The sequence below is a fragment of the Carassius gibelio genome, chromosome A8, assembly GCF_023724105.1.
Source record: "Carassius gibelio isolate Cgi1373 ecotype wild population from Czech Republic chromosome A8, carGib1.2-hapl.c, whole genome shotgun sequence".
NCBI classification, from domain to species: domain Eukaryota; kingdom Metazoa; phylum Chordata; class Actinopteri; order Cypriniformes; family Cyprinidae; genus Carassius; species Carassius gibelio.
Window position 1 is genome coordinate 16690964 of NC_068378.1, and position 23836 is coordinate 16714799.

General features: G+C 36.5%; 1 protein-coding gene and 1 long non-coding RNA gene across 2 annotated transcripts; one reads left to right on the top strand and one right to left on the bottom strand.

Moving 5' to 3' along the window:
• Positions 1 to 490: 490 nt before the first annotated feature.
• On the top strand, positions 491 to 22246 carry LOC128018647 (sortilin-like). Its single transcript, XM_052604286.1, has 20 exons — positions 491 to 1057; positions 3106 to 3165; positions 4066 to 4139; positions 4235 to 4337; positions 4583 to 4744; positions 5175 to 5248; positions 7376 to 7422; positions 8181 to 8335; positions 8416 to 8560; positions 8792 to 8947; positions 12951 to 13057; positions 13150 to 13252; positions 15045 to 15216; positions 15465 to 15652; positions 15751 to 15940; positions 16484 to 16600; positions 16771 to 16879; positions 18940 to 19052; positions 19715 to 19835; positions 20273 to 22246. The coding sequence occupies exons 1-20, from the start codon at positions 794 to 796 to the stop codon at positions 20285 to 20287; spliced, it is 2475 nt and encodes an 824-aa protein (XP_052460246.1). The 5' UTR covers positions 491 to 793; the 3' UTR covers positions 20288 to 22246.
• On the bottom strand, positions 21865 to 23815 carry LOC128018648 (uncharacterized). Its single transcript, XR_008184932.1, has 2 exons — positions 23693 to 23815; positions 21865 to 22754 (listed from the first exon to the last, which is right to left on the bottom strand). It is a non-coding gene; the product is annotated as an uncharacterized LOC128018648 (long non-coding RNA).
• Between the last annotated feature and the right edge of the window lie 21 nt (positions 23816 to 23836).

A 23836-nucleotide genomic window follows, 5' to 3' on the forward strand; every position in this document is an offset into this window, starting at 1 on the left:
TTTGTTATTAGACTTTTAAAATGTAAAAGAAAGTTTGGGCAGCCATTTAAATGAGGAGGATCATGCATGCATGGATTTGGTCGCATTGTCTGAGAACTGTATATATTGTCAATAAAAAGATTATTCGAATAATCTAACAAAAAGAATTGCATATCTTATCTTTACAGTTTAGCCTACCTTTTGCATTTTATATAAGTCAAAAGAATACTGACATTATGAATTTATAGCCGTTATATTGATATTTAATCGAAGATAATTTTACGTTTGAAACGTAAAACTCGTGTTTAAACCATGGACTGTATAAAAAGGTTTAAACATGTTACTGTACTCTGAAATGTGACGTGTCAAACTAACTTGACCGCACGGGCTCACAGAAACTGTATGTGCAGCCACGGACCAATCAGAAAATCGCACCAGTCGCTGCAGCCAGTCAGGTGCAGACTCTGCAAGGTGCATTCTTTTCATCATCATTTATTTATTTATTTATTCAATTTTTGTGTGTGTGTGTGTGTGTGGAAGTATTTAACACGATATAAGGATACGTTCTGTTAGAGCAAATCGGTTTGTCTGAGTTTTTGTTTTGTTGCAATCTTGGAAATTGTCTAGCGCAAATAAAAAGGGCGTTGATGTGCTCTTAGGAGGCAGCGCTAATAACATGAGCAGTAGGGACCTTTCGCTGTCACAGTCTGTTTTTGTTGATATCGTCAGCAGCCGCTCAGGAGGGAGACACGGAGGAATTAATGCGTACTTAAACAGCAAAACAGTCTTGTTGTAAATACATCGAAGGAGAAAAATGAGAGGCCGAGGATACTTTATTGCACTTTTATTCTTGCCCATGGCATTTGGTGGAGATTTCCTTGAGGAACCAATATCTTATCACGCACACCGGGTGTATTTGAAGTCTCCCGTAGCCGCCAGAAGTCTGATCGGGACGGGATCTTATGCAGATACTTCTCGGGTCCGCCGTCACATCCAGAAAAGAAGCGCAGATGGTGGATCAGACTCCTGTAATGGGTTGCATGGATTTGAGACCAAGTTAACTAGCAATACGCACAACGTAAGTTCCCTGGAAGCACTGATGTAACCCCTCGGCTTTGTCACGAAACCTAGGGATCCTCTCCTAACCCTAACTACTAGACACCATTTTTGACGGCATATGTGCGTCCTAACCGAGAGTTCTTTTGGAAACCCGTTCAGATATTTATACTTCAAAACCAAACATGTTTTTATGTTGCTAACACTTAATTGCTAGTTAGTCAGTGATGACTAATATCTTTTTTATTTTACTATGATGACTGGTATCAAATGAAAATTAAGTAATTTATGTAATCGTATACAAAGAATAAGGGCTAATAACAGTAAAAATAGTTCTAGTGACAGATACCTGTTTCTAAAGAATACATGTTTAAATGTTATTTATAGCTCACTAGATTTTAAACAGCCCTTGTCACATTATGTTTTAGCTCAAACGTATTCAAATTTATTGTAAAAGTACTTTTGTGATAAACAGAAATGTAAATAATGTCAAATGTGATTAATAATTCAAATGTTCTGTTTTACTAGAACATTTACAAAACGAAAGTACTGTTTGAGTGGTATGAAGAAGCATAAGATTGTATTATTCTTAGGTTTTCTATGGCAACGGTCATAGCCATAAGAATACATTTTCATTTCTGTTTTTATAACAGTGAAATGTCAATGATTGTTCCTGGTTGACAAATAGGTGTTGTTTGACCTACATAAGTTGTAGAACCAGCTCAACTGGTATGACAACCTGTTTAATGATCTTATATTTTCAACCAGTTAGGCCTTTTTAATGCACGTAAATAAACCATATACTTTACAATATAAGGAAGTGTTAATATTATGAAATGGAACAGTGAATAGCACTCACACTAGCCATTGCAATGTAAAATGACTTCCTTTTCTCCAAAATCATTTTGATTGCTTCTTGTCAGAAGAGCTGAAACAGTTGAGGTGTTTGAAGTTTTGGTGAACCTTCATCATCTCCTCTCTACCTCACCAACCCTCAGATAAACATCCTCTGCTCATTATTCAAAGACGTGTTAACCTTTTTTAAACCGTGCCACTGTGGTTTGTCTTTCTGTTATCATGGTTATCTTTTGTTTACAAGTGGATACAGGATCTCCCACAGCTGTTTATCAACAGAAAATAATCAGTTTTAAACTGTTTTAAGATTATACGCTATCTTTATATAGTGTGTGGATTTATGTTCAATTCTAGACTGGGTTCAGAAACACTAGATGGGATTAGAAGATTTAACTGTTATTTAAAGGGTCTCAGATGAAGCCCAGGGCAAGAAAGTGAAAGTATTTTAGTCGTCTTCTTCATTCTTTCAAGGTGTACTCTAGGTTTCAGCAAGAGAAATGATAGGAGAGACGGTCAGATTTTCACGGGACTCACATTTGCTTTGACAGTTAAACAATAGATCTGGGGCCCACTTTCAAAAAGTGGTTGGAAGTTTAATCATATATATATATATATATATATATATATATATATATATATATATATATATATATATATATATATATATATATATATATATATATATAAAATATATATATAAATGTTTTGTTTTCCTCCTCCATAACTATTGATTTTATTGAAATCTTATAGAATCACAAGTCAAATTGTGTTTAAGGTAAAATTAATTTAATATATAAACACCCCTAGTTTCTAAAAGTTTGTCATAATTACAGCAGAAATACCAAGGACATATTATCTTCAAATAATATTTACATTGGAGGGCCTTCGAGTCAAAAAAGTTGAGAGCCACTTACAGTATCTAAACCAAACAGATGATGAAAATGTAACACCGTTATGATATGTCATGTTGAGTTTCACAATGTATTTGTCAGACCAGTCTTCATGGCACTATTTTGAGTTTCGCCTCTAGTCGCTGTGAGTGTAGTTGCTAGGTTTCTGATTGAGTGTTTTGTTTATGGCTAGCATGTGTTTTGCATAGGCTGATCTTTTGGCTTTCTAGGAAATGCAATAAAACCCTAATTATATGTGACTGTGTGTGTTTAAAAAAAAAGTTCCAGGATGATGAACTTAATTAATAAAATGTGTTTCTTTCAGTGGACCTTTCCAGATATCAGTGGATCTGTGTCTCTGGCCTGGGTGGGAGATGGAACTGGGGTGAGTTTTGCTTTGATTAATTACACACTCTATCATATGCTTCCCGTTCCAAGATGAAGTCGCCCAGAAGAACCTTCCAACATAATGAAAGTTTCATTCAAGGTTAGATGAGGACTTTTTAGCTTTAGGTTTAAATTTAAACAGTGTAGATTATCTGTGCAAAAACCTTTGGCTGTTCACAAGGCTCACAAAGAAAAATAAACACAACTGTCATTATGGCCAAATGCAAACTCTTAACCAGTTTGACCTTCTTTCATATCCCAGTGCACATTCAAGGCCATGTCAAGAAGTCCTTATTTCTACTCTGCCTATGGCTGTTCTGCCCATTACTGCAATAAAAATCATACATACACTTACCATCTGTAAGATATTTTGTTTTTGAAAGAAGTCTCTTATGCTCACCAAGATATAATGTTTTCTGATTTAATATATTTTAAAATGTAATGAATTCCTGTGAAGATAAAGCTGAATTTCCAGCATCATTACTCCAGTCCTCAGTGTCGCATGATCCTTCAGAAATCATTCTGATATGCTGATCTGCTGCTCAGGAGAAAAAATCTTATTATCATCATGTTGAAAACCGTTGTGCTGTTTTTTATTTTTATGGAAATCCTGATGCTTTTTTCGGGATTCTTTCTAAAGAAAGTTCTAATGAATGAATGTCCTTTCTGTCATTTTTGTTCAGCTGCGTCCTTACTGAATAAAAGTGCAAATTTTGTAAAAAAAAAAAAAAAAAATGATTATAAAAATATTACAGACCCCAATCATTTAAATGGTTAGTAGCAGTGCGTCCTAGAATTTATGCAGTTTAATCCTGGGCTGAAAGAATGAGAAGTTTCCCCTTAAATTTTATGAAGATTTGTGTCCGGGTAAATAACTGTCTTCATGTCTAAATCTTAGGTTGTGCTGGCCCTGACAACATTTCAGATGCCACTAGTCTTCCTGAGATTCGGTCAGTCTAAACTGTACAGGAGGTGAGTGCTGGTTTTAATCGTGTTTTTGTTTTCGTAATATCAATGAAGTATTCGCTTTACTTAATTTCTTTCTCAATCCTCCACTCTTTGTGAAGTGAAAACTATGGAAAGTCCTTTGAGGATGTCACAGAACTTATCAACAACACCTTCATCAGCACTGACTATGGGATCGCTATTGGTCCGGAAAACTCTGGCAAGGTGGGCCACCTGACGTGTCAGAAGTCCAGTGTTTCAGTAACTTCTCATAAGCCCACAAGAGCTGGGAAGCTGTTATGTTAAAGCTGTTTCTCAAACTGACTTGGCATGTAGATACTTAAACGCAGCATGTCAATCGCAGTAAAAATAGACCAGCTGGACTTTCTGTTCTTTGCTGATGTTTCAATACTCAATGCAATTGCACAGATTTGTGACAGCACTTAAAGCCCTGATACTTTTTCCCTTAGGTGATCCTCACGGGAGATGCTTCCGGAGGCAGTGGTGCCAGAATTTTCCGTTCGAGAGATTTTGGCAAGAGTTTCATCCACACAGAACTGCATTTCCAACCACTAATGCAGATATCGTACAACCCTCAAAACTCAGATGTGCTTGTCGCCATCAGCGCCAAGGTGAGAGCCTTTAAAACATTTGTACTATTTCCTTATAGATTGACATTTTTGGCGTTGAATGGAAAGTTAGTAAGAGCCATTTGATCTGTTTAAGAATTTAATTTGAATAAATTTGTACACTTATTCCAGAAAGTATGCATTATGACTACATATTGCATTTAAGTCCTTAGTTTATCTCATAGTGAAGTTCAAAACTATCATCAACACATGTTGGGCTTCCTGAACTGATAAGAGTTCTTGTTTTGTGCTTATCTGAATGACATGATGGCCTATTAAATATCCTCATTGTAAATATTTGCTATCATTTCCTCCTCAAGTATAAAAACAAGAAGATATACGTTCATAGCGCTTTATTCCTCTTTTATGCCTTTCAAGCGCTGCATAATATCATGATAAATCACATAGTATCAACTTATTACTGTTGTTTCAGCGAGAACTCTGGATCTCCAAAGACTTTGGTGCAACATGGGCGAAAATCCATGAGATGGTGTGTGTGGTCAAATGGTAGGCTTTTTATGATTGTTAAAACCAATTCAGGAGTGGGTTTTTTGTTTGTGAACATGCGAGGGGTTCAGGGTGGAGTGACTTTATATATTTGGGCCTATGTTGTTTTTATGTTTTGACCAGTGTTCTGGATCTTTCTTTTCACGGCTGCACATCGAGGACACACAAAAACACAAACATGCAAATATGGGCACCATGGCAGCAACACGAGACATTCTCTGCTGAGTCACCTTGTTTTTCCATACGGCTCCGCTTTCAAATGTCCGAGGAAGCTTGCCTGCTCCAGATAAACTGCTACATCAAACTTCAGTTCAATTCTTCCGTTTTTTATTTTATTTTATTTTTTACGTTCATTCAACAGTCTTTTATTTATAGAATTTAACAGGGAAGTAGTTGTATTAACAAGGAAGTTCAGTGAGGCGAAGTATTAATTTGCGGATTTAATGTTTGACCAAGGCTGCCAGATCTGTTTGGGAACTTTTTAGTATTTATATAGGAGTATACTGTATACCTCCTCTGAGTATTCCTGACTTCAGGTTAGTTTCATTCTCAGTGGTCCCTGCAGCCTTCCTGGAAACCTAGTTTTTTTTATAAAAACTATCCCACCTTTTTTAAAGGTTTGGTTCAAAACAACAGTAGTAAATTGGGTCAGATCAGTCCGATTTTATCTTGCACTAAACGTGAAAAGCAGATACAAAGGTCACGCATGACTTCAGAAGCAAAAAAAGCCACACCAAAAACCGGATTCATTTCGGTTATGCTGTTTCTTTTAAATGAAGATATTCATATTTAAATTATAACATCATTTAAGGAAGCATCAATATGAGTGTAAAGTTTCAGAAATGGACTGGTTTAGCTTGAACACATCATCAGCTTTATTAATTATAATATGATTGTTTATGCAATGGGAAGAAAATTAACAGAATGCAAATAAAGTGCTATAAAGTGAGTGATTGGAATTTTTCTTCAGGGGGCTTGAGATCATTTTATTGTGATGCAACAAAACATCTCAGAATTCATCCAAATCTGGTGCTAAAGTGATGTTTGTGCTGTTTTCAAATGGTGTCACTTCCTGGAGAATGAAGTCATTGAAAGAGTACCAGAATAGAAAAAGATACTGAGGACAGCTAAATGATACTTATGAAAAACGATACTGAGAAGAAACCTATGAAATTATTATAAGTAATAGTTTTGATTAGAGAAAGGTGAAAAATGAAAGATGCACTTTTATTTAAAAAAAATCCCGTTTTTAATTTTAGATTTTACATAGTAACCAGGAACAAGGTAAAATGGCAACAGCTGCTCAAACCAATAAATTGTAATAAAAGAAAATTAAATAATATAATTTCTATCTTAAAAAAATAATACAATTAATATTTTACCCAATATAAGAAAATGTATTGCATGGAATGGCCCACCTACATTTTAATTTTAGAAATGTTTAGAAATGCTTTTTCTTTAATTAGTTCTACTAATTATATTACTATTTTTGTATTTTCCACTTAATTTTGATTAAATATTTAGTAATTTGGTTGTGTTTTTGTCATATTTACTGTTATGGTTTAGTTTTTTAATTTGTGTATACAGGTTTTATTATTTTTTATTTCAGTTTTATTTATAGTTCTTTTTGTGCATCAAGCTACATGAAAATGTTGCTTTGGCAACTAACTGAAATAAAAGTAAAAAAGATAAAAATTTTAAGTTAATGCTGATTTTATTTCATATTTTAGTTTTAGTTCACTATAACACCTTTGTTGGTAATATTCCAACAGTTTGGCAACCTGATGACTCCTCGACATGAGTCACTCCCTTAAGTCTTGTCTTAACAATACGCCATATGATCTCAGACAATCCCAGCTATTCTGTTACAACAATGCCATGAATTTTAATGGAGAATCAATCGCTATGTAACCAGCTTCTTGTTGCACTGTTCAGATGTTATTTATAAAGCAAAAATATGGCTTGTGTGTTGATTGTCACAAACTATGTCTCCTTTCTTCACATTTTAATGTGCAGCATGTTTGTAGTTTTTATTCCACAAACAAATGACTGATCTGACTGCTGTTATTTTATAAGGTTTCTTGAGTTGAATGCCACGGATAAATTCTCTCTTCCTTTTTTCCACAGGGCAATGGATACTCTGTTCTTCTCCACCAACACTAAAGGATCTTGCTGTGAGTAATATTTATAGCTTTGTTGATCCAAGGTGTGGGAACATGAGTGTGTGTATATCGATTTTATGTTTATTTAGTTTTTACGTCCTTATGCATTAGTTACTGCATTGAAATGTAGTTATTCTAACTTGAGTAAATTTTTATTACTTGCAATAATAGCTGAAAATTTCACAGCTATCAATTCATAAACACATAATCCAGAAATTGTGCAAAAAAATATATTAATTGCAGCAACGTAGGTTTATCACAAGTCTTTCTTGAGATTTTTATCCAAATTTGTAACCGCAATTGGTTGAAAACCATATGTTTTAGTTTGAAATACATATAAACACTAGCACTTGTTTGACAAATGTGACAGTTGTGACAATACTGTAATGACAGCCCTGTCAACTGTCCCAGTACTCTCTCACACTGGACCTGTCAGCGCCTATCTTTATTTTTGAGCCCAGCTGAGTGAAAGTGCACACTTCTACGCTTCTTTTTTTTTTGCCAAAGAGCTGGTGTGCTTTTTTGCAAGCTGCATCAGTGTCCGAGGGGATGATGCAGCATACTGTGAGTGGTGTTGCTCAAGAGCTCTTTAATATTGTTTAGATTAAGAGTTGTTAGAAGCTTTTTGAATTAGGTTTTAGCATCCCACAATGGATTTGAGTCAGCAAACCTTGTGTTATTACCACTGTGGCCCATGCGGTATCAGCAACTCATAAAACCATATATTCCTGTGGTAATGTTTTTTCAATGTTTGAATTTTTTTTTTTTAGATGATAGAGGGATGCTGGTACTGAAGAAGTCAGTTGACTTCGGTGTTAATATGAAAACAGTTGCTGAGAGGATCTACTCTTTTGGGATCGGTGGACGATTCCTGTTCGCATCAGTTATGAATGGATCAGGAAACATAATGCCGTCAGCATCAGAGGTGTTTGAGGGTCCATCTGAGTTTTGTGTGTGAATATATAAAGTCCTAAATGTGACATGTTAACTGTGCATGTTCTTTAGGACCCTGTACGGGCAATACATGTATCGGTAGACAAAGGTGAGACATGGAACATGGCACAACTTCCTTCTGTCGGTCAAGAGCAGTTTTATTCTATACTCGCAGCCAATGATGAAATGGTCTTCATGCATGTGGACGAACCAGGAGGTGGGTGTTTGCTTTTTATTTACCATAACCATAAAACATGTTTTTACAATGTATTATTTCCTATTGTATAAACCATAATAATATAATCTGTGGTGCTACACAAATATGTCACTTACTGTGAAAACTTTTATTGGTTAACCAGTGATATATTGCAATATCCAATTGATTTGTGCTACTTGATAGACCTCCGTGTTTCTGTGTCTTTTAACTCTATTGTGTTTTTTTTTTCAGACGATGGGTTTGGCACCATCTATGTATCAGATGACAGAGGCACTGTTTATTCCAAGTCTCTAGAACGCCATCTGTATACGACCCCTGGGGGCGAGACAGACTTCACAAACGTCACTTCCCTCAGAGGAGTCTTCACTACTAGCATAATGGCAGAGGGTATGACTACATCCTACACAAGACAGGCATATGCTTATAGTCTGTGTGTGTATTTAATATCCGATTGCTCCATGGGGACTGTATCACTTAGTATACTTTAAATCAATATGGATATAAGCAGTTCCAAAATAATAACTTGCTGTTTACTTTCTAAATTTAACCTTGGATATACATATTTAAAATGGCATACACTACCGTTCAAAAGTTTGTGGTTGGTAAGATTTTGTACTTTTTGTATCCCTGAGATACTATTATATTTTTTATAATATTTAATTAGTTCCATTAGTGACAAAAATATTCATATTATATAGTTTTAATTTTAGTAAACTGTATCAACGCTGTGGCAAAGTAGAATTTTCAGCAGCCATTACTAATAAACATTTCTTATTATTATCAATAGGATTATTAGAAAAAAATCACAATCCTGATGTATACATTAATGCAATCTCATTTCTAAATTGCGACGATTCAGTTACATGTATTTCCCTGCATTCAGATCACACTTCGTTCACATGTTGGGTAACGTCTCTGTTATGTACAGTATGTAACCCTAAGTGTAAACTAAACGAGCCAATGCACATTGGCATGTGATGACTGCATCCAGCTGCCGCTGATTGCAGCACTATTATAATGAGGCAGTGAGCACAATGGATACTCAGGTTTCGCTTAGGTCTCTACATATGGAACCCAGCCCTCTACCGTTTCTCAAGGATTCATCAGGTGAGGGCCTGGCGCCGGATGCTCTGCCCCGTCTGGCTGTCCAGGGGGTTGGAGGAGCTCGACAGGGTCTACAGTACAGACTCTCTGGAGTGGTTTTAGCAAGCTGACACTAAATCGGGGCCTCTCAGTGCTTCTAACCATTTGAGGTTAGAACACCGGAGGATACCGTCTCCACACGAAGGCTGTAGAATCTAGCAAACGTGTTGGCAAGGAGCCATGGGCCAGCGCCCAGGAGGAAGCAACACTTCTAGTCAAGTGGGCTCGCAACCTGAGGCGCAGGGCACATCCTGTGCCTGATAAGCCAGGGTGATGGCATCCACTATCCAATGGGCCATCATCTGCTTAGTGATGGCATTCCCCTTCTGCTGGTCTACAAAACGAACAAGGAGCACCTGAGGTCCTGAAGCTTTGTTTCTAGTCTATGTACCATCTCAAAGCTCATATGGGACAAAGCAAAGCTATGGCTGGGTCTGCCGCCTCTGGGGCACATAGCCATGCCGGGGCCTCAGGATTACCTGGGAGTCAGCGGCCCCAAACTCAATAGGCAAGATTCGTTGAATTCAAATGCATGCAGGTCCCCAACCCTCTTGATGGAGGACAGTGCAAGAAGGAGTGGAGTCTTCATTGATAAAAAACATCAGCTCAACTGATGGCAAAGGCTCAAATGGGCCCTGCTGTAGTGCGTTAAGGACTAGAGATGATTCCTGAGAGGGTATAGAGGGGTGCTAGGAAGGATTTAAGTCATTTTGGTAGTTGAGAATGTGAATGCCCTACTCTCTCAAACTAAATCACATAGCTGATTCTGATGATCTGAATGAGGCAACGAGACAGACTGGGCAGCGCTAGCCAGGCTCCCGGATACATTACAAGTATACTCGTACACGCAGTGCGGCAGTGAAGAGAAATGCAGGGACCCGGCCAAGACGTCTCGTGGCCTGTCCGAAGCGGGGTCTGAGTGTGTGCAACAGTGATTTGCATTTGAGCAGAGGGTACGTGAGTGGTACATTTGATAGCACACTCGAACGGCACACTGCTGCTCACTGGAGAGAGAGGAGGTTGAGTGTGATCTGAGGGGACCCAGAGATATCGCGCGACTCTTTTACCGGCTGTTTTGAAGGAAGATCAACGTTCGCAACGAAAACATACAGTATTGTTCAAAATAATAGCAGTACAATGTGACTAACCAGAATAATCAAGGTTTTTAGTATATTTTTTATTGCTACGTGGCAAACAAGTTACCAGTAGGTTCAGTAGATTGTCAGAAAACAAATGAGACCCAGCATTCATGATATGCACGCTCTTAAGGCTGTGCAATTGGGCAATTAGTTGAAAGGGGTGTGTTCAAAAAAATAGCAGTGTCTACCTTTGACTGTACAAACTCAAAACTATTTTGTACAAACATTTTTTTTTTTCTGGGATTTAGCAATCCTGTGAATCACTAAACTAATATTTAGTTGTATGACCACAGTTTTTTAAAACTGCTTGACATCTGTGTGGCATGGAGTCAACCAACTTGTGGCACCTCTCAGCTGTTATTCCACTCCATGATTCTTTAACAACATTCCACAATTCATTCACATTTCTTGGTTTTGCTTCAGAAACAGCATTTTTGATATCACCCCACAAGTTCTCAATTGGATTAAGGTCTGGAGATTGGGCTGGCCACTCCATAACATTAATTTTGTTGGTTTGGAACCAAGACTTTGCCCGTTTACTAGTGTGTTTTGGGTCATTGTCTTGTTGAAACAACCATTTCAAGGGCATGTCCTCTTCAGCATAGGGCAACATGACCTCTTCAAGTATTTTAACATATGCAAACTGATCCATGATCCCTGGTATGCGATAAATAGGCCCAACACCATAGTAGGAAAAACATGCCCATATCATGATGCTTGCACCTCCATGCTTCACAGTCTTCACTGTGTACTGTGGCTTGAATTCAGAGTTTGGGGGTCGTCTCACAAACTGCCTGTGGCCCTTGGACCCAAAAAGAACAATTTTACTCTCATCAGTCCACAAAATGTTCCTCCATTTCTCTTTAGGCCAGTTGATGTGTTCTTTGGCAAATTGTAACCTCTTCTGCAAATGCCTTTTTTTTAACAGAGGGACTTTGCGGGGGATTCTTGAAAATAGATTAGCTTCACACAGACGTCTTCTAACTGTCACAGTACTTACAGGTAACTCCAGACTGTCTTTGATCATCCTGGAGGTGATCATTGGCTGAGCCTTTGCCATTCTGGTTATTCTTCTATCCATTTTGATGGTTGTCTTCCGTTTTCTTCCACATCTCTCTGGTTTTGCTCTCCATTTTAAGGCATTGGAGATCATTTTAGCTGAACAGCCTATCATTTTTTGCACCTCTTTATATGTTTTCCCCTCTCTAATCAACTTTTTAATCAAAGTACGCTGTTCTTCTGAACAATGTCTTGAACGACCCATTTTCCTCAGCTTTCAAATGCATGTTCAACAAGTGTTGGCTTCATCCTTAAATAGGGGCCACCTGATTCACACCTGTTTCTTCACAAAATTGATGACCTCAGTGATTGAATGCCACACTGCTATTTTTTTGAACACACCCCTTTCAACTAATTCAACTAATTGCCCAATTGCACAGCCTTAAGAGCGTGCATATCATGAATGCTGGGTCTCATTTGTTTTCTGAGAATCTACTGAACCTACTGGTAACTTGTTTGCCACGTAGCAATAAAAAAATATACGAAAAACCTTGATTATTCTGGTTAGTCACATTGTACTGCTATTATTTTGAACAATACTGTATGTGCAAACTGTAATGAAGCAGAGATCAGTTAGTTCCTCACTTTCCGCGCTGAGGCCGTGAACATTTGCTTCATTGAAAGTATATCATGCCTAGCGTTGTCGACTCGTACATTACACGTCACGCGCTGATGTCACGTGTCGTTACGGGATCTTCAAGGGTTGTGTGTGAAAGCACGCACATATCCCGGGTAATCACTGGCAGTGTGAAAGTGCAAAATCTAGCGACCAGGAAACAATTGCAGGAACACTTTACCCCTGTATTTGCCGGAATGGCAGTGTGAAAGGGGCTTAAATAATACAACAAAGGCAACATTTGTGGTATTATTTTATCTGTAAGAAAAGGTTGACAGTATTAATTTCTTTTAAAAATCTGACTCCTAAGCTTTCAACAGTAGTGTATATATAATTACATAAATGGATAATAGATTAAATTAAAATCAGTTAGTTCATATGACCAAATTCTGAAATGTTTTATGTTTCATTCGATTTCTCTTTTCTGCTACAGATGGCTCAGTACAGACTGTAATATCATTTGATCAGGGTGGAGAATGGGTTCCTTTGAAGAAACCAGAAAACAGCAAGTGCGATTCTACAGCCAAAGATCCAGAAATGGTAAGAACCATTTTAAAGAAGTTGTTATAATTTGGCAGCTTGAGAAGACTTCCTTTTTTTAACTTACCATGTGTTGTCTTCCTCCTTTGCAGTGTAGTCTGCATATTCATGCCTCATACAGCACTTCCAAGAAGCTGAATGTTCCCATGCTCCCTCTGAGTGAACCCAATGCTGTGGGACTTATATTGGCTCATGGTAATGTACACACACTATTAGAAACAGACTAAAGTCCAATTCCGTTCTGTGACAAATTGAAATATTTTATTTGAGTGTATTAATTTAATTGGCAGTAATAATAACTTGCCTTGAACAAAATAGAATTGCAACATAATTGCAAAACAATGACTTTCATACAGGGCCGGCCCTAATATTTTGGGAGCCCTAAGCAGAGTTTCAAAAGAGGGGCCCCCAATAACCACCCCATAGTTTACATCTTACACTGACACTTTAGTGATAATGAAGTGACATTCAGCCAAGTATGGTGACCCATACTCAGAATTTGTGCTCTGCATTTAACCCATCCGAAATGCACACACACAGAGCAGTGAACAAACACACACACACTGTGAGCACACACCCGGAGCAGCGGCGCCCGGGGAGCAGTTGGGGGTTCGATGCCTTGCTCAAGGGCACCTAAGTCGTGGTATTGAAGGTGGAGAGAGAACTGTACATGCACTAACCCCACCCACAATTCCGTCCGGCCCGAGACTAGAACTCACAACCCTTCGGTTGGGAGTCCAACACTCTAACCATTAGGCCACGACTTCCCAACGACTTCCCTTTATTGTAAAGCAATGTTATTTTAGTATCATTCATGTGCTTTTATAGTTTTTTATATGGATTTTTTTCTGCCCTCATTTTCATTGTAATGTTTTAGTGGTTTCATTGTTTGTTTTTGTTGTTTATATTAGTTGTATTATTGTTGATTTTCTTTATGGTTATTTAATTTTATTTCAGTTTTAGTGTTAATTATTTTAGGACATCAAGATAAACAAAATTGAAAATGGCAAATGTTGCATTGTCAACTAGCTAAAGTAAAACAGTATAAGTATTTTATTTCAGTTAACATTTTAATATTTTATTTCAAGTAAAAAATTTTAATATATTTTTTGTTATTTGAGTTAACTATAATAACCCTGTTGTATTTTATTTTTACAAAAACTAACAAACTGGCTTAATCATCTTTTGAGTGTTTATATTTCAATACATAAATATGAAGATATATTTACTTAAGCACTTTTAACAATTATTTAAAACTTTAAAAATGCAAAAATGTATAAGTCTAAATAAATGTTTGTATAAAGATATGCTATATTTAAATAGTTGTTATTTGATAAACAGCAGAGTGATTAAAACATCTGCGTGGCTGCTTCCATTCAGGACCCTTATCTTGAAAACATTTAAATACTGTTTGACTTTTTTTGACCTCCATGACAAACAAGCAGGTGTCGGAAATTGCACTGCTTTGTGTAGAGGGTTAACCATGGTAACAGTTCTGCTATTCCTAAAGCTCCACCTTCTGTCAGAGTGAACTTGCATTTTTTGTTCGGCACGTCTAATGCTTTGTTCACATCAATGAGAAAATCTGACCTGATTTTTACACAGCAAAAGCCCAGCGCAGTGTTTAAAACTGGTCGATGGAAAGTAAGATAATATATGCATTCTAAAAATCGATACCATTCTGATAATTATTCTGATATGAATTATTCGCATATTTTGAAGAGTCTTAAGACAACAATACTGTTCATGTTCATACAGTTGTTTCTCTGGCACAGCGTGTCTCCAAAACACTTGCAGCACGATGCAGCAAAAGCCATTTCAACAGTATATTTTCAATATTCATCACATACCCTTATCTTGTTCACCTTCTTTTCCCCTTCTCTGCAGTCTGCACCATTTATATATATACTTCTTATATAGCTTATTAGGTCAGGACGTCTCTGCTTTAATATAATGAAACTTTGAACTATCCCACACCCTTTTTCAGGCAGTGTAGGTGACGCAATCTCAATGTTGACTCCTGATGTGTACGTGTCTGATGATGGAGGTTACACCTGGCTGCAGGCGCTGAAGGGGCCGCACCATTACGCCATCCTAGACTCAGGAGGCCTGCTGGTGGCCGTGGAGCACAGTGAAGTCAAACCCATCTCCGAGATTAAGTGAGCATCCTCACTTCTATGTCATTTTGGTGTCGGATTTTAGTATATATATATATATATATATATATATATATATATATATATATATATATTTATTCATTTATTTATTTTGGTTAGCTAAAATAACCCTGCCTCCCTTCCTGAGGTTCTGAGATGCTACGATTGGCTTTTATATGGTCAGTTTTCCATGTCAAGCTAATAATATGCAATGTATATCTGGTAAAACTGTCTGCTTGTGTGTCTCTCAGGTTCTCCACTGATGAGGGGCAATGCTGGCATGTTTATAAGTTCACCCAGACGCCGTTCCTTTTCACAGGGCTGGCCTCAGAGCCTGGTGCCCGCTCAGTGAATGTCAGTCTATGGGGTTATGAAGATGCTCTGATCAGCAACTGGGTAACTTACACCATTGACTTTAAAGACCTGCTGACACGTGACTGTGAGTGACCAGTTCTGTTTGGACCACATAAAATCAAAGGCATGTTGCACTTAAATAATTCAGTTAAGCACAATCGAATCTTTCTCTCTGCTTCCAAGGCACGAAGAGTGATTACACTGAGTGGCTGGCACACTCTGATGACATCAGCGACCCAGACGATGGTTGTATGCTGGGTTATAAGGAACATTTCCAGCGTCTGAAAAAGGACTCGGTGTGTTGGATTGGCAGAGATTACATAGTCACAAAGAAGCCCACGCCATGCAAGTGTACACTGGATGACTTCCTATGGTGAGTTGGAACCAAAGTTTTTTTTTAGTAATTCAGTTTTAGTTTGAAATTTTATGACAACACTTTTGGACGCATTTTCAGTGCAATTATCAAATCAACATGCATCATATTCTTTATCACCATCTGCAAGTTTTCTACTCTCATCTCATACAGACACACATCAGATGACTTAACTGTAATGTGAAGTCTTGATTATTATTAAACAAAGATTTGTCTTTTAATGTTAATTCTTTCATTTGTTATTTTTTTTATTTGTTCATTCGTTTCAACTAATTTTGCTTTTTACATTTATTTTACTTTTTTTTTTTTAAAGAGTTTTTAAATCAGTAATTTTCGTCTCAGTTTTAGTAGTGAACACCATGTAATTTCAATGTTGTTTTTTATGTATGTATATTATTTAAAATGATATATTTGCCATGCCTTAGTCATTTACAGTCATTTGTCATGTTAAAAGGATTATCAGTTTAGACCTATTGTTATAAATTCTAAATGAAGACATCAAAGTTTTCAAAAATGTCAGATATTCTCTACCCTCCTCCTTAGTGACTTTGGATATTACCGTAAAGAGAACAGCTCAGAATGTATTGAACAGGATGATCTCAAAGGCCACGATTTGGAGATCTGCATCCATGGGAAAAAGGAACAGCTACAGACCCATGGGTAATGCCCTCTTTATTGTTCTCCGTTGCTTGAGGATTGATGCTCAATCCTAGCATTAGTCAGTAGACAGTTGAGATATTTTATTTAATTCTGTCATCTTTTCTCTGACTCATTAGTAGAGCTCTTGAAGCAACATGCAGATTGTTTCATAGTTGTTCTTTTTTTAATAGGTACCGAAAGATTCCAGGTGATAAATGTGAAGGAGGGGAAAAACCAGAAAGAAAGGTGATTGACCTGAGCAAGAGATGTATTAGCGACCTGCTGGAGCCTCAGCTGCTGGTGAGAATGCATTTAACTTGCTGTATATTTTAATCATTCAGAATACAAAAATTCTTCCAGAACAGACTTGTATATGTGCATTCCCAGAAGAGATGAGAAATGGATTTGTGTTCAGCGCCACAAAAAGAACAGAAAGTGTCAATATCAGGAAACATCATTTTTAAGTAAAGCTTCACATGATAGAAAAGATGAAGTAATTTTTAAGACACATCCTTAACCTTATTGGTTATTAAGAATTTAGATGACAAAGTCCACACTAATTAATGAATAATTATTTATTACCGTCGACTGTGAGTGACGTCACTTCCCAATGCAAACACGCCAAATAAAATGGCCCCACCCCTGTCACTTGATTGACAGGTTTCCGTGTAGACATTGGAAATTCAAATGCAAAAGGAATTGCGATTCCATTTGAGTTTTGGCAGTTTACATGCACAGTGCAGAGAGAGTGCAAAGGCAAATGTGTAATTAATATTGCTATTTAAATGTGACAGGCTCACAGCTTGTAAGATATTGGACTTTGCATTTCCATTTTAAATTTGGCAGACACTGTGCGTTCGCTTAAACGAAAATGCAAACGGTAATGCGCGATTTGCATTTGCGTTTGGATTATTCAATTCAATTCAATTCAAGTTTATTTGTATAGCGCTTTTTACAAAATAAATCGTTACAAAGCAACTTTACAGAAAATTATGTTTCTACAATATTTAGTAGTAGCTAGTAGTTTGTGCACATTTGACAGGATTTTAGAAAAAATAAAAATAATAATAATAATACAAGACGTAGTCAGCTAGACGATGAACTATCAATATTATTAATTAAGTTATTATATGATTCAGTCACACATTTAGCAATAATTGTTAGTTCTGTTTGTTGATTCAAGGTTAGCATCATCTGGGGTCCTCTGAGGGTCAGCATCATCTCTTCTCAGGTGTTCTGGATCCAGACTGGAGCTTGTTTAAATCCTAGTTGGCGAAACATAGAAACAAAATACAGACATCATTAGCATAGCTGCTGATCCAACAAAGTAAAATTAGTTTAACCCAAGCTAATGAATAAAAATGCACCTTTGATCAGATGCAACTACACTCACAATTAAAAAGATACATTATTCGAATGCTTGGCGAAAGAGATGTGTTTTTAATCTAGATTTAAACAGAGAGAGTGTGTCTGAACCCCGAACATTATCAGGAAGGCTATTCCAGAGTTTGGGAGCCAAATGTGAGAAAGCTCTACCTCCTTTAGTGGACTTTGCTATCCTAGGAACCACCAAAAGTCCAGCGTTTTGTGACCTTAGGGTGCGTGATGGGTTGTAACGTGGTAGAAGGCTAGTTAGGTACGCTGGAGCTAAACCATATAGGGCCTTATAGGTAAGTAATGATAATTTGTAACTGATACGGAACTTATGTCACTTATGTCACATTTTATGCGTCCACAAATTGAAAATGCAATTGCAAATACAATTTGCGATTCCTTTTGAATAATGTCTGCAATATCATTCCATAGTAGATAGAACCTTTTTGTTTTTTCAATAAAAAGTCCCAAAATGTACACAACTTCAAAAAAACCATCACATAATGTAAAGAAGTTGTCACAGAATAAGAATATGTTAATAACTCAATTTTGACACAAATGTCAGATAGAACCTTATAATTCCAAGGGGACGAACTGTTAAATGAACAGTTCACCCAAAAGTTTATTTTTTAAAGAATTTCCTTAAATTTTATAATATATTTGTAATATAATTTTATAATACTTTTATGGTGCTTTTTGTACTTTTGGAGTTCAACAGCCCCAGCCCTCATTCACGGTCATTGAATTCAAAAGAGTGGCCAGGATACTAATCTAACAATACGAGCTTGTTGTAATGTGTACTAAGTGGATGGGGTTCAGTCTGGCATACTTGACCAGAAATAAGTTGTTTTTACTAGAAGATCCAGACAAACAAAAAAATTTGAAAAGGTGAAACTTGATGAATTGTTCAATATAAGATGCATTTGATAAACAGATGAGTTTACACTGATGTACCTGTATTTAACTTGTATCTCTGTAACTCACAGATGGATAAATCTTCCTCACACACTGCCCCTATCGTTACAATCCTCATAATCCTCCTGTTGACCGGTGTAGTGTTTGGGGTTCTGTTTGTGAAGAAGTACGTCTGTGGTGGAAGGTCAGTCTATTCTTCAAATACTTTAAAGCCCCTTTCACACTGCCATTCTGGCAAATACACGGGTAAAATGTTCTGGCAATTGTTCCCAGGTCGCTAGACTTTGCACTTTCACACTGCCAGTGATTACCCGGGATATGTGCGTGCTTTCACACACTACCCGTAAAGATCTCGTAACAACACGTGACATCAGGGACGTGATGTGTTATGTACGAGTCGAAAATGCTAAGCACGTTATACCTTCACTGAAGCAAGCGAACGATCTCGGTGTCAGCGTGGAAAGTGAGGAACTAACTGATCTCTGCTTCATTACAGTTTGCACATATTTTTTCGTCGCGAACGTTGATCTTCCTTCAAAACAGCCGGTAAAAGAGTCATGCGATAACGCGCGTCATTACTTCGACACGGCATTAGATCTGGCTTTTGTTCATACAGCACTCGTCCCAGTTTGAACCCGGCAATGTTACTAGGTCCCTGATCCGGGTTCAATGCCGGAATCAATCCCGGGATGTGTTTGCTTTCACACAGAAAGCGACCCGGCAATGTTCCGGCAATATGCCGGGTTCGACGTGCAGTGTGAAAGGGGCTTAAGTGTTTCATATAGAATATATTTAATTATGTCAAATATAATAAGCATTTGGCCTTGCTCTCTCTATATTTTTCAGGTTTTTTGTACACAGATACTCTGTCTTACAACATAATGTGGAAGCCAATGGCATAGATGAACCACTGGACACAGATGTTGCTGGAGCACCCAAGAATGATTTCCATGATGACTCAGACGAGGTACAGATTCTGACCGTCTCACACTAATCAATTCACCTAAACGTTTGTCTTAATTATTTACAAGCTGACCATACACCCCCTTTTTCCCTGAACATGTCCTGGCTAGGATTTATAATTTTTGGGGCTTTGTTTTACTGTTCATATTCTCTCTACAGTCACTCATACATTATATGTATGTGTATTTGCATTGCTTACTGCCACAAATGGTTGATTTCATATGATGGTTGATATGTGTAATGCCTGCACGCTATTGGTCAAGCTACTTTTACCTTCAGCAAGAATGAAAAAATAGTGGAAAAAAAAAGGCCTAAACGTGAATATTTTATGCAATTGAGAGATCCCGACCAGGACATGTCCTGTAAAATGAGGCGTGGTGGTTATCTACTTTCATGTTTCAAATAGTTGTATTTATCTTTCTAAATGAATGTGTTTGGCAGGATCTACTTGAGTAAACACCATTAGGTGAGCAGAAGAAGCTACGTTTTCTTAGTGCTGCTGTCTCTATCCTCCTAAAGCACAAACCAGCTGTCATCTTTCTCAGACTTAATCTACCAGCTAACATCATGCACTTCCTTGTTTCTCGACCAATGGGAAAGGATCCTGATTGCTTCACCACCAATAGGAAGCTGTAACTATGATACAAGCATTTTGTGAATGTAACACTGCTGAAAGCAGTGAAGAAGTGTTTAAAATTAAATTTTTGCTTTTGTCACTGGGGTCTTCTGGGCGTGATTTTAAGGATCAAACCTCTTGTTTGATGATACTGTAAGTGGGGTGCTTGTAAAATACTTGCTTTCTTTCATGTACAGATGTCCTTATGTAAAATCTAGAGGTATTGTTAATCCTCATTGTGATATCAGATTTTGAAATGGTTCATTTCAGCAGAAATTTCATTCAGCACCAGGAAACAATGAATCATATCACACGCATGTGATGCAAGCATCCCATGTTTAAATACTGTGCTTCTGAAGCCTGACTGTGTTTATCAATAGAATGTGTTCATAACTGCTGTCAGTGTCCACTTTGCTGTAAGTAATCAGGTGCATTAAATGGACATAGCAATACAATGCTGAGAAACAGGCAATAGATTCAGGTGCACAAAAAGGGAAAATATTTATAATTTAGGATTTATGAACATTGTTCACCTTAAACTGGTTAGCTATGTTGTAGCCTGTGAGTTTCCTAAAATAGGAGTTTGTTATTTGGATAAATAACTGTAGAACGTGGAGATCATTTTTACATATTACACAACCAATTTTTAATGTACTGTCACACTTAATTTCTGTAATGGTCAGGAAAAAATTTTTAATAAATATTTTTATGAGCTAAGAAATGAATCAAATGCTTGTAAAATAGAAAACAGTAGTAGTATGTGCCCATTTTCCCCGAATCAAATTTCGTAGCTTTCAACATTTGTGCTGTTTTTTTAGTTGTTTTAAAAGCAGGAAAATTATCAAGCAGGAAAATTATCAAGCAGAAAAGGTAATTTGTTTTTTTTTATTACTTTCCACACAGAAATGCCTAAAACCTGACCAAGTGTTTGTGTGACAATTGTGTTAATTATTTTCATGTGTGTGCAGCAAATTTCAGTGAGGTGATAACAGTTCCAGTGGTCTGGAGTCTCTGACCATGTGACTTAATTTTGACTATTCAAATGCAATAGAGCAATTAAGCACCTTTCCGTTGGTACTTCCTGTTTGAATAGATGTTTGTTTTCTGATGCAGTGAGTTTTCTGTTAAGTGTGTATCTAAATATCAGGCATTTTCAAAATTTCTCGTAATCGTTTATTTATACATACCCAAACAAAAGTCTCATATTTTCCCAAAGGAAGACAATCTCCATTGCAAAGACTCAGATTATAAGTTACATAGTGTTTAATAGGTATAAAAATCCTAGTATATATTTTGATTTAAGTGCCTAGCATGGAGGCATAGCTTGTGCCTTCCAATGAAATGTAGATCTCATCTTCAATTATCCTAAAACAACAGAACACTCTCATTTAAGAAAGAATTAACACAGTTCATAACATGAGCTTTGACAAATGTATTATTATATCAGTTGACAAATTATATGTGTGAACATCCTATACAACAAAATAAGAGCAATTATGCCCCTTAAATTACTTAATGTACTAAATTGAATTGCTTTCCATGCTTGGGGTAATAATAATAATAATAATAACAGATGCAGTACAAATGAAATATAAATCTAAATGATTTCCATTGTGACTGATTTTATTTATAAGAGATGTTACACTTTTTTTTCTTGCTGTGCATAATCAATGTACATATTAGTTGTGAAGCTCTGTACATAAAGTATACAGCAATTCTGACTTTGTATCTTTTATTTTTGCTCTGTATATTTGGAACAGAACTGTTTGTTTGAGAAATAAATTGATTTGTCCCACTGATTTAGTCTTTTTTAAATTTATGCTTTTTAGTTTAGACTTTGTAAATAAGAGTAAAAAAAGCAAATGTGTGAGAAAAACAAAACAAGGGAAAATGTTCAAATTCATAGGGTATCAGGAACCTCATGTCCATGTCAGACTGCTCCTGTAAAGCAGGTGTCATTTTCTGTTCAGCTGATAGCTGTGATGCTACTATGTTACCACTAGAGGACATGAGTCCAGTCTCAGCCGCCCTCACTGCAAATGCTCCTGTACTGCTGTCAGGGCACCTGTGTTTCCAGAGAGGAGTATGGCTGGTTATGCAGTTTTTCGGAGTCTAGTCTGTTCAGTTTTTCCATCTCTGAAAGACTGTGGCCCAATACTAGCTAACACTTTCAAGTCCTGCTTTAGCTTTCGGACTGCCGTTGGGGTGAATTTGCTGCAGAAGACTCTGAAAATGACATCAGGGCTTACAGAGAAACCTGCTAACATCCGCAGTGTCCATTCTTCTTGGGACTCCTGCTTTAAATACCTGAAAAAGAAACATGATTGGTCAGTGTATGGAAGTGCCACAGATAACTACAATATTTTTGTACAGCAAAACTGTATTATTTTAGCATGTTATCATGAACAGAAATGTACTGGATTGGAAATGATCTTACTTAAAGATTCATTTAAAGCATTGACAGAGAAAAAATATTTCAAGATTATATTAAATTGTATTTTTATATAACAAATAAAATCAAATAATTCATTCTTTAAAATGTTGTGCTTGAAAAATATTAAAATGTCTTGCAATTTTTGAGATTTTAGACAATTTTGGTACCATAACTCTTAATCTTTCAGACTAGTGGAAGGGAACATCCAAAACTCACATCAAGTGTTTATTTACATTATTATACTTCATCTTTTTGCTTCTGTAAATTTCAATTACAATACTTACACAATACATTATATATATATATATATATATATATATATATATATATATATATATAATTGTATTTTTTTTACTGGCTGTTAACAGTTTCTGATTTATAGAGTGATTCAAAATGTCCACAATCCCCTCTAAACAAACATTTAGCAAAATAAAACAAGAATTTTGAACCTAGTTTTATCCCATGTTCAGATTTCTCTTCTGGAAATGTATCATTCATAATGTGCATATTTAAAATAGCATTTCATATTTATAATACATTTTTATTAGTACATTTTTAACCCTATTCATCTGTGGTGTTTTGTTTTACATATGTAAAGTTTATTAATAAAAACACGTTATTTCATTAAATTAAATTATTTCACTACGTTATCTCCACGTTATTCTGTTGCACTTATCAAACGTAATCCAATTTGTTAAACTGAGCATTTAAATTTCATTAAATCTGTTATCACTTATCGAATGTAAGTTAATTTATAAAATTGAGCGTTTTAATTTCCATATACAGTCTTTTTACAAATTTACAAATTTACCTTACTCTTTTTCAAAATACAGGAACTTTGGTCTTATACTATACAATGTTAAATACTGTGGAGGCACTTTGTAAACAATGCCTCTTTTTTCGCGATGACATTACACCGGAAGCTTATGGTTTAGCCACGCATGCGCACTAGTCA

Coding starts and splice junctions, on each gene's coding strand:
- LOC128018647 (XM_052604286.1), top strand. CDS start 794: ATGAGAGGCCGAGGATACTTTATTGCACTTTTATTCTTGCCCATGGCA. Junction 4,140..4,234: donor CAGTCTAAACTGTACAGGAG/GTGAGTGCTGGT, acceptor CTCTTTGTGAAG/TGAAAACTATGGAAAGTCCT. Junction 15,653..15,750: donor AGACCTGCTGACACGTGACT/GTGAGTGACCAG, acceptor TCTGCTTCCAAG/GCACGAAGAGTGATTACACT.